Here is an 11,050-nt window from a genome sequence, read left to right as displayed (position 1 = left end):
TCCACCCAACCCTCCAGCCTCTCCAGGTCTCTCTGAATGGCAGCACAGCCCTCAGGTGTGTCAGCCACTCCTCCCAGCTTGGTATCATCAGCAAACTTGCTGAGGAGGCACTCTGTCCCCTCATCCYGGTCATTGAKGAAGAAGTTGAACAGGATGGGACCCAGTCCTGAGCCCTGGGGGATGCCACTAGCAACAGGCCTCCACCTGGACTCTGCACCACCGATGACAACCCTCTGAGCTCTGCCTTTCAGCCAGTTCTCAATCCACCTCACTGTCCACTCGTCTAACCCACACTTCCTGAGCTTCTCTAGGAGGATGTTATGGGAGACAGTGTCAAAGGCCTTGCTCAAGGTACACAACGTCCACTGCTCTCCCCTCATCTACCCAGCCAGTCATTCCATCATAGAATGCTATCAGATTGGTTAAGCATGAGTTCCCCTTGGTGAATCCATGCTGCCTACTCCTGATCACCTTCTTTTCCTCCATATGCCTGGAGATGACATCCAGGATGAGCTGTTCCATCCCCTTCCCAGGGCTGGAGGTGAGGCTGACCAGCCTGTAGTTTCCTGGGTCCTCCTYCTTGCCCTTTTAGAAGACTGGAGTGACACTGGCTTTCCTCCAGTCCTCAGGCACCTCTCCAGTTCTCCAGGACCTTTCAAAGATGCTGGAGAGGGGCCTGRYAACAACATCTGCCAGCTCCCTCAGTACCTGTGGGTGCATCCCATCYRGGCCCATGGATCTGTGGATGTCTAGCCTGCCCAGAAGGTCTCTAATCCTTTCCTCCTCAACCAAAGGAAAGTCTTCCCTTCTCTGGACTTTCAAATAATTGTGAGGTCTTTCAAATAATTGTGAGGTCTTTTCAAGCAAGAAATGTCTGGACTATAGACATTTCTATTGTCTAGACATTGATTGTCTGGACTGTAGAAGTGTCAGCAAAAATGATAAGCCGTGTCCTTTTGGAGCTTATGCTGTCCCTGTCCTCCCTCCCCTGGACATGCGCTATGTCTGTCTTAAGCTGTGTGCTTCCCACACTTAACAAATTTCTATGCCACAGAGGGGATCAAAGTTAATATTTGTTCTCTGGGTCTTCTATGACTTCAGCAAGGAGCACAGACCCTTTCAGTTCCCAAAGGCCTRCTCAAGCAGTCTTTGCTTTGTGTTTACACAGCTCTCCTCCATTACAAAAATAACTTCTATAAATAGAGTGTGAAGCAATAAAGCTGATGAATGATCATAACATACAGTGAAGTATTTCCTCATTCTCACTTGGCCTGAGCAGTGAGTTTCTGGAACTGCTTCTCAGCCCCTGAGGGAGAAAATCCAAGTGGTTTTGAGAAACACAAGTTAGTTGATCCCTGACATGTCTAAAATGGACCTGGGCAGAGAAGCTTGTGCACTCAGGTACATATTGGCATGCTGCCCATGCAGGAGGACACACATCGAATATTGAGCACAGCAAACTGGCAGCTACCAGAGTCACAGCAGTTGTCACAGCACAGGCACAAAAGCGTCCAGAATCTCTACTGATAAACTGCTCAAAGACTGCACTAGAGTGATAGTGACACACCAAAGGGTATGGTCTCCATCATGAGCTGGAGCAGCTTTCCCTAGCACAGGAGAGACTTCAATGCAGACAAAGCTGCAGGGCAAAGGTGCTGCTGCCTGGATCTGGAATGCAGAGAGTGCTGGTGCCTTCCTGGGGCTGTGTGACCATGGCCTCACTGCTGAGAGGTGAGCTCTGGTCCAGGCATGTAGTCACCAGGTGAAGGAGCTCTGGGAAGGGATGAGCAGGCTGTGTACCATCAGGGAGGATGAAACAGAGAGTGAAAAAGTCTTTGCAGAACAGTGCCATGTTGTGTCTTTTTCTGTCTAAGGATAAGGGGGATTGCTCCAGGATTTCTAACTTGCCTTCACTAACTTTGAGAGCAGGTACTGTGGCAGGGACGAGGACCTCAAGGAAGAGTTTGGGAACACAGGACTCTGCATCTTTTGGATGGAAGGAAGCCAGAATAAAATACAAATTAGGTTCTTCTGTTTGTCTTTTACTGCCAGTAGGTGTTGGTGTACTCAGGAAAGACATGCACATTGGAAACAGAATAATCTTTTTTTTTTCCTGAGTACTACTTGTGTGAAAATCAGGACTTGCATTTGCATCTTGAGCCCTTGGCCAACAGGAGCCATTGGGAGCTTGTGTGTGCGACTCTGTCCCTGCAGGCCTTGTTTTTGGGTGCTGAGGGGTGCTCCCTGCAGACACTTGCCATGCATAGTGACAGTAGTTCCTCTGTTCCTTCCAGTCAGTTGTGTTAGGAGATGGCACCTCTGTCATTGTTTCATGTCCCTTGGCAGGCTGCCTTTCTGAGGAATTGCTAGTAATAATTCACCCTTCCCACTGGTTGGGGTCCCTCCTTCCAGCAGATGCTGAACTGTCCCTCTTCTGCCTGCTACTAAGATCAAGGGCTGCTTCCCTTCACAGCTGTGTGCTCAGGAGAGACAGCAGTGCCCTTGAGAGGACAAGGGTGTTCTACTCAGTGCCTCATCTCTTGGCCTGTGCAGGCAGGGACAGCTGTACAAGGCTCTGTGTCTGGAGCTGTCAGTGAAGATGGCACTGGTTTTCCTTGAAATGAGAACAGGTGGTCTCCACAAAGGGTTACTTATAGCACGCAGGAGCTGGATGCCTGCCCTGCTTCTCATTCTAGTACCAGGGACATCTTTTCTGGAAGTAGTTTGATGGTCAAGGCTGATATTTTGGGAGTGGTTACTGCTTATCTGGTCTCCTGACAGTCCATCAAGTTTGTTGCAATTGCTGGGAGATAAGAGGACCCTGGAGATCACATCCTCCATCTGTCCAGGAGCACTTTTCCCTCCTGTTGTGAGGTGGTGACCAGTGTCCTTACCTTAGTGATTGTGCCAGTTTGTCAAACTGGCAGGACTCTGAGATAGTGGTTCTGTGTGATCTGTTTTGATGTCCTTGCACAGTGGAAATTCCTCTTGATGAAGCAGTTCTTGAACTAGCCAGAGGCCCTGGTTTCACCTCAGTCTTTGGGAATTTTGGCATTTTTTTCTTTTTATTCCATAGCAGTGCCTAGTGCCACAGAGTATATTGTTCCCTTGTTCTCTGCTTTGGGGAGAACTGTAGTAAAAGGTTAGCTGGTGATCAGGATTTTCCACAAGCAGTTATGAATGCGGCAGATGTGTCTATCGGGTCTGTGACACTAAGTAATTTGTTCAGCATCTCTCTGGTCTTCTGAGATACCAGAGGTCCAGGATCAACCCTTGAGAGTCCTGAGCTCTCTGTCTGAGCTCAGAGTGCCCTCAGGGAATTCAGAGCTGTTCTGTTCCTTGGACCTTTTCCAGCAACTCACAGGAAGTCAGTCTGCTTTTGGCATCAGTTCAAAGGCACCTTATATTCCGGAGGGCCCTGTAGTCCCCTAGGAAAGCTCTTGTTTATCTGCTGGTTCTAATTCTCTTCTTCTGTGCCCTGCCCACACCCTTGACGAGGCAAGCAGGTCTGATGGGTTTGGGCACTCCATTTCCTTCCACCTTGCTCCCTTTTGGCAGCTGCTTGCCCTTTACCTTCAGGGTAAAGGAGGTGGGTGGGAGTTTCTTGGGCCAGTGGATTCTTGCAGCACTCACAGAGTTATTCCACATGATTTCTTTACTGTTTCTACTCCTTTCTTCAGGGACTCTGAGATGCCTTTAGGAGTACCCTAGGCAGTGGGATGAGTCTCCGTTGCCTGTTTGCTGTGGAATGGAAGTTTGTCTTTCTGCCAGAGAACTCATTCCCAGACACTAGTAGGAGGTAACACAGGCACCGCGCTGAATCTTTACAGACTAGCAGAGTGAACTGCCAGGTCCCCGGCCTTCCTGAGCACATTGCTGGGTCTGTCTTTGTGCCCTGCTCTGCTGATCTCCATTTTTGGCACAGTGCATCCCAGTTTAACAGTTTCACTCTGATTGGCCTTGGTCTACAGCATTGTGTAGCATCCTCAGTGGAAAAAAGGAAGAGGTTTATTTATCAAGATTTTAGTTAAGGAGAACAGTACTAGAAACTTAAGTTTGCTAGTGAAATGAAACACAAACTGCAGTTAACCTGTACTCAGTAACAGGAGCTTTCTTTGCCTGTTGCAGCATGTTTCACCGTGCAGTCAGCATATGTTTCTGCTGCTCAAACAATGGGCATTTGCATTTCCTTGTGGAAGGCTACATCCAGTAGCTAATTCAACTCATGATGTGCTCCACTATGATTTTGTGGTCTGTGCACTTCTGTATACAGGTCTGTTCCTGTGCAAATGCTGAGTCAGTGGCTTCTGTCTGTTTGCACTCTGGCCTTCAGAGCCCTTCCCAAATTTCAGTCCCCTTTCCCCCCTCATGCCCCTTTTTTGCCAGAAGTTAATACAGTTTAACTTCACCTGAGTTATTCCCTACTCAAGCACCCTATAGCACAATTGACATTCTTTGAAGTACACGGTTATCCACCCACTGCATACTAATAGGAAGGATTTGTCCTGCATGTTTTTTTTACTAAGCTTACAACTTCCACTGTGTTCTTTGATTTTGGTGGAGACTACTGGTGGTTGTTTAGGTACATCAGCAGAATAGCTGCCAGGAGCAAAATTGAAGTACTTGCCCAAATATATCCTCTTGTCCTGGTTCTCCCCCATATCTGTGATGTGTTTTGGGTTCCTGGATTCCTCCTGAGCATTCTGCTTCAGCTGAACAGTGTGTTGGTTCAAGATTGCCTATATAGCCGGAGTCTGCACTGCTGTCTGCTTTTCACAATTCCTTCTCTGCCCTCAGCTCTCACTGGATGATACCAGCTCCCACACTACCCTTTGTAGCTTGATGTGAGACAACTTCAGCCCCAGAACTTCTCTTGCAGATTGGGTGTCCAGGGGATGCCAGCATGCTCTATTGCTTGTGTTCATTGCCATGCCAGAAAGACAGTCCTTAAATTCTCCCCAACACAAGACAAATTTATGAGCTAAAAGAATGAAATTTTATTTTACCAAGGCAAAAATTGAAAACAAGGTTACATGGAATATGTAAAATATAAACACAGTTTAGCAAGACTCCTTCCTAGGAGTTTTAGTATCCATCACCTAGCATCAATAGCATTTGCCCCAACTGCTGTGGCAGAAGTTCAGGCTCTGTAGCATCTTCTGAACTGAATCTTTCTCTCAGTTATAGCTTCATAAATGTACTGACTGGGATAGTGAAATACTCAGAGCTTAGTTGGGAGCATGTGTTTTGGACACCTGGCTACCTTGTCTAGCTCACCTGCTTGGACAGCAAGTGTCTGTACTGCAGCTTTGACCACATCTTCCCTCACACTTTGAATCTTTTCCTTGTTTGTGACATATTTCACATATTATGCATCAATTAAATACTGATTGTACAGGCTTTGTTATGCCTGATCATGAATGTAAGCTGTCCCAGTGAATTCTCTTCAGCTTGATGGCTCTAGCTTTCCGCATCAGAATACTTTTTCATGCAGTGTTGTATCTATGGTTTACAGGAATTGTCTCTGATTAATGGTTCAGAAGTCGCTGGCAGGATGGCATCTCTCTTTGCTTCTCCATGGTCCTTGATGATCTCTCCTCCTCTAGATCTGGGCAGCAGCAATCTGTCTTTCAGCAGAGTTTGTCAGCTGCATGGCCTCCGGCGAGTCCCCTTGGCTACGTTCACTTCTCAGCCTGGAGTGCCCGACCTCTCTTACAGGCAGAGAGGTGTAAGCAGACCAGATCCCCCTCATTCTGGATTTCAGGGYGCCAGAAGCTTTCCTGTCTCTGGATGGATTTGGGATGCTCTGAGTCTCACACTTGCAAGGAAACCACCTGCTCGCAGCAAGGCTTTGCTGAAAGCTGTGGGGCAGCACAGCCTCCTGCTCCTCGTTTTGAGCTGTACTTGCTGTCAGGCTGACACCAGGCRGTGTTTTAACCCAGCAGATCTCTTGTGGTACAGTGTCCCTTTCCCTTCTGCATAGAGAGCAGAGGTAGGCAGTCTGCAAAGCATCTGCAGCTCTGGGCTGCCCTTTCTCCTGTTGTAGTGTTAGGTTCTTCCAGACCCATCTGGAAACAGTGGCCTTTAACAGACATTTTGTCAGGGCAGAGTGCCTAGCTCACAGGTTTCTCTTCCCCTCTGTGGAAAGGTGTTTAGCATAACTTCCAGCAGCAGATGGCCACCAGTGCTATCTATGGGCAGGCTTGATCTGGAGCTGTTCTGGAACCTGGGACGAGGGGGAGCACCTCAGCTTCTTATAAGTAGCTGTCAGTTCCCCACATGTGGCCTTTGAAGCTGATCCATCATAAGAGTTCTCTTTTGTGGTCAGATTTCTCTGCAACATACCTACCTACCATCCTTCCGAAGTTCCTTGCTCTGCTTCAGAGAGGGAGAAGTCAGTCTGACTTTTGCATGGCTCTTTCCTTTCTTAAAAGAAATACTCTTTCATGCAACTTCTCCCCCTTTCCCTGCTGAAAGATCAGGCGGGATGTAGCCTGAGTGCAGGTTGCACTCCTTTTTCTAGGAGAGGCATATGTTGTTCACAGTTGGTGGTCTGCCTGTACAAGCACTTTCACATTTCTAATATTTCTTAACTTCTGGTCATAGAAGAAGGCTCAGATTCTGCCAGGTGCAGAGTATGCACATAGGTATTTTCTTGCTAAGCACTGCTGGTGGATCCTTGCTCCACACGTGTCCGCGGCATCCTTCTCTAAGTAGAATCTGTTTGTTCAGCTGGGATCCACTGGGACTGTTGCATTCCTCTTGGTCCTTTTGTAGACTGCCTTCTTGGTGGCTGTTATTTCAAGCCAGAAGATAAGTACACTGCAGGTTTGGTAGTCAGTTAGTACTTTGAGGTGTTATAGGGGGCAGAGGGATGTTCAGTTGTGCCTCAGGTTCCCCTGAGGGAATTTGTAAGATAAATTCTTTCTTCCAGCTGTGCTGGTCCATTTTTTCCTAGGCCCAGGCGGGATTTGGGTTTTGTTTCAGTATTATTCACTGTTACTCAGAGTAGACATAACCATTCTGGTAGTGGCGCTTTTATGTGTTATCCCAGTGCAGTGTTTTAGGAACTGGTCCTTTCTGTAGAATCATAGAATCATAGAATCAGTAAGGTTGGAAGGGACCTCTGGAGATCATCTAGTCCAACCTCCCTGCTCAGCAGGGTCACCTACAGCATGGTAGACAGGGTTGCATCCAGGTGGGCCTTGAAGATCTCCAGAGAAGGAGACTCCACAACCTCTCTGGGCAACCTGTTCCAGTGCTCCGTCACTCTCACAGGGAAGAAATTCCCCCTCACGGTCAGGCAGAACTTCCTGTGTTTCAATTTCTGCCCATTRCCTGTTGTCCTGTCACAYGGGACAACTGAMRAGAGTTTGTCCCCATCCCCTTGACACCCTCCCTTCAGATACTTGTACACATTGATACCAGCCATGATCCATCTAAATCCTAGCATGTGAACTGCTCCTTTCTGCAGAGGATGCTAGAGCTCTCTCAGCCTTTTAGAGGCAGTTTCTTCAATGTATTTTTGAAACACTGTTCGAAGATCAGTGAACTGCCAAACAGAGCTCAGCCTTTCTCACAGTATGATGCCATGGGCTGCAGWTTTGAAATGTTTTTTTTTGTGAATGTTGCTCCTTGGGACCTCCTGCAATCTCATTTTCAGGTCGGTAGAGTGTGCATGAGCCAAATAGGAGTGAACAGTTACTTCTCTAAARGAAATATATCTCTGAAATGTCGGCACAAACTAGATGGTTAAACCTTCCCTTCCCCCTGGAGTCAAGCTAGTTAGTGAAGTCACAGCATGTTTTCCYGTATGTTCTCAGACACAGGGGCCACTGCAGCTAAGGTTGCGGTGGCTGCTGCTGCTGCTGTCAGAGTCTGCAGGCGCAAGAGGTGCATGCGATCCTTAAGATTGGGTACACCTCTCAACAGTAGCAGTAGAGACACATTCTGCTTACAGTATGAGCTCAGCTTGTGACACCCTGTGCTTCAGGACATTGGAAAGGCCAGGACCTGAGCTGTGGGGTTGTACATCTACCATGGTATCATAGCTGTCTTGGTGAGGCTGGAAAGGAACCAGGTTGGACTTAAGAGTCCACGTAGGTGTTGAGGTGTCTTGCTGCTTTATGTTTGACAGCCTTTGCGAAAAAGAGGGTTCTTTCCAGCATATTGTCAGAGGATTAGCTACACTGGTCCTGTGTGTTTGAGAGAGATCATGCTGAAGTGTCCCCAGCCTTCCCCCTCTGAGAAGACATGCAGCTACAGCTGCTAAGGGCTGCATGGTTCATAGCTGCCTCTGTGCCTTCAGCACCAGATCCTTCATCAGGAAACGTTTCCCTGAAATCCTAGACTACAGATGACAGAGTAAAATGTCCCTATGTTTGCTATTTTTGCTGTTGATTTCCAAATTTTAGCATTTTACCAGCAGAAAAACTAAAGCACAGAGAAGGGAAACAGCTTTCCCAAGATGCCATATGGGGCAGTGGCAGTGTGAGGAACAGTGTGTCTCCCACTGGGATAGCCCAGTCTAGAGCTATCCTTCCTCGCCCCTAGCTGGGAGACTGCAGGCCTGTGCAAGGAGGTTCCCTGCCTCAAAGCAGCCTCCCGTTTCTGCTCATCCTCATCCTGCTCTCCTTCTGCCCTAGGCAACCAATGGTGGAGGAGCTTTTAGTGACTACTCCTCCTCTGTGCCCTCCACACCGAGCATCAGCCAGCGGGAACTACGGATTGAGACCATTGCTGCCTCCAATACACCCACCCCCATTCGCAAGCAGTCCAAGCGGCGCTCCAACATATTCACGGTAAGTGACACAGGGGCAGGAGGAGCTTTGGGTCSAGCTTTCTCTGAAGAAGGCGGGCAGAGGGGGGAAGGGAGGCTGTGGGCAGCAATCTTGCCCCCAGGCGTCCATGCGTTAGCCTCCAGGTGACAGTGTGCTCTGGCCAGGGAGGGCAGGCGGCAGGGGACTCGGCAGGTGCCTGTGTGGGAGTGCTGCCTGGAGGAGCGTGTGCGTGCAGGAAGGAGGAACCTTTCCAAGTGGGTGGGGACCGTGGTACTGAGAATTGTTTTCTGCATGTGTGTGYGCACAGGTGAGTGAGTGAGAGCAAGCCATTCCTTGCAGACGCGGGAATGTCTGTAGGGTAAGCTGATGTGTGTGCGTGAACTGTGTGTATGCATGAGCAGAGTTCCCAGAGTTTTTACTGGGGGCACAGTTTTACTTCCTTCTGTGTGTGCACAGCACCAGTGACCCTCTATGGTTCCTCTCCCTAGGGCCATGTCCCCAGAGCATGGAGTGAAGCCCCTGGTGACCAGGCATGCTGTCTGGCACCAGCTGTGCTCTGGCAAATGGTGCTGTGCAGAGCCCAGCATGTGACATTGCACCCCACTCACTGTAGTACCCAAACCCCGTGTCAATGTGACTTGAGCAGCGCGCCTGGGAATTGCTGTGGGGCATGGAGGGAGGGGAGCAATGAACTGAGGTACTAGAGAGCCAGCAAAAGCCCTGGGGACCCAGGTGGTACAGGGCGTGTTTGCAGCTATTATCTCTGCTAGTTGAATTTAAAGCCTGCCTCTTAGCATGTTCTCACACCATGCACACACCTCTTCACCCAGTGTGTGCACAGTCCTGCCCACAGACTTGCCCTTGCTGTTAGCGCAGCCCACAAATTGACCCTTGCTGTTAGTGCTTGTGACTCCTTGTCCCCATATCTAGTGTAGATATCCTCTGTTCCCCACATAAATGTGCTCCTGTCCCTCTGACACCCATATGAACATACTGGCCTCATGCCCTCTCTCCTTCCCATGTAAATGTGCTTTTCAGCGACCATTGCTCAGTACATCTGTATCTGTTGTCTATGGAACTGGCCACAACAAAATCCTTGTACTTGTTGCACCATGTTATCCTGTGTGAACAGCTGCCATTGCCCTGATCGTAGATGCATAAAAATTCTCAATATCCCATATGCCATTTCCCTGTCATTGCACTGTCGACATCTGAAATTCCCCTGACTCATTGTGCTCTGAGTGTGCCCATTTTGCCTAGCTTTTGACATCCTGAAAGCATCTGCTCAGATGTCCTGAATGCTCTGTGCTGTCCTCACTGTTTGCATCTCATGTACCTGCCCTGCTCCCAGTTCTCTGAATGCACACATCCCTATCCCTCCGCAGTGCACATCCTCACCCCCAGCCCCTTTGCTCCGGGCAGACAGGCTGTCTCCCTGCCAACCTCCTCATAACACACACTGTTCTTTGCAATGGATCCACTGCTCCTGACGCATGGTTGTTTCCTCACTAGCCCTTCCCTYCTCTGTGTGCTCACGCCTGCCTGAAGATGCCCTGTAGGTCTCCTGTTGTCGATGGTCATGCTTACTGTTGCACCTCAGTTCTGACAGATGTTTCTCCCTCCCCGCCGTTTCTCTTGCTCATGCTTGCTGCTGTGCACCGGTGCGCGCGGGCACTCATGCACTGCCACCCATCCTTCTGCTCGCCTGCGCCGGTGGGTTCTGGAGTCGCCGTCAGCTCATGTTCATGCTCTCGCTCCTCCCAGAGGCAGCCAGTGCCATGCTCAGTCACTTGGTTTGGGCACACGCTCGTGGCGGGAGGAGGAGGGCTTGCTGTGGGGCTTACGCTTATTTGCTGTGGACGTCATCATCCGTCTCGGGCTTTCACTTGCTCCTTCATTCTGGGCTCAAGCTTGCTCACTTTTGCTGTGGGGCTCACCGTGCTCATCCCGGGCTCGCACTGACTTGTTGCAGTGCTGGGCTCACGCTCGCTTGCTCCTGTGCTGGTGCACATACATGGCTCACATCGAAAGCTTCATCCCATTTGGTTGTGGCAGCAGCAGCAGCTCCAGGCAGAMCTGATCTGCCGCCACCTCCCACTGTGGGGCAGGGCCAGCAAGGAAGGGACAGGAAGGCTCTTTCTCTGCCTTTAGTGTTTGCCTGGCAGGCGGTGTAAGTTTAGCCAGCAGCCCTCCCCATGCCTGTGCTGCTGGGGCCCCGGCGCGCCCCCTCCCCGGCAGGGCCCCGCTGGGCGCACGGCGCTGCCGCCGTC

At 49.7% G+C, this 11,050-nt stretch overlaps 1 protein-coding gene across 1 annotated transcript in view; it reads left to right on the top strand.

Annotated features, from left to right (window-relative positions):
- The window catches only part of AGAP3 (ArfGAP with GTPase domain, ankyrin repeat and PH domain 3), a gene marked incomplete at its 5' end in the record, with an annotated part of 120,432 nt that overhangs the window by 38,852 nt on the left and 70,530 nt on the right, over window positions 1-11,050 (top strand). Inside the window, one exon of the mRNA XM_085312027.1 lies at window positions 8,646-8,801. Coding sequence (XP_085168153.1) covers window positions 8,646-8,801 — 156 coding nt within the window. The remainder of the gene's footprint in view (window positions 1-8,645; window positions 8,802-11,050) is intronic.

This window comes from Rhea americana, unplaced genomic scaffold, assembly GCF_003343005.1.
Source record: "Rhea americana isolate MKP2758 unplaced genomic scaffold, rheAme1 scaffold_354, whole genome shotgun sequence".
NCBI lineage: Eukaryota > Metazoa > Chordata > Aves > Rheiformes > Rheidae > Rhea > Rhea americana.
Note: the sequence above shows the minus strand (reverse complement) of the source record. Positions and strands in the feature narration are given on the sequence as shown.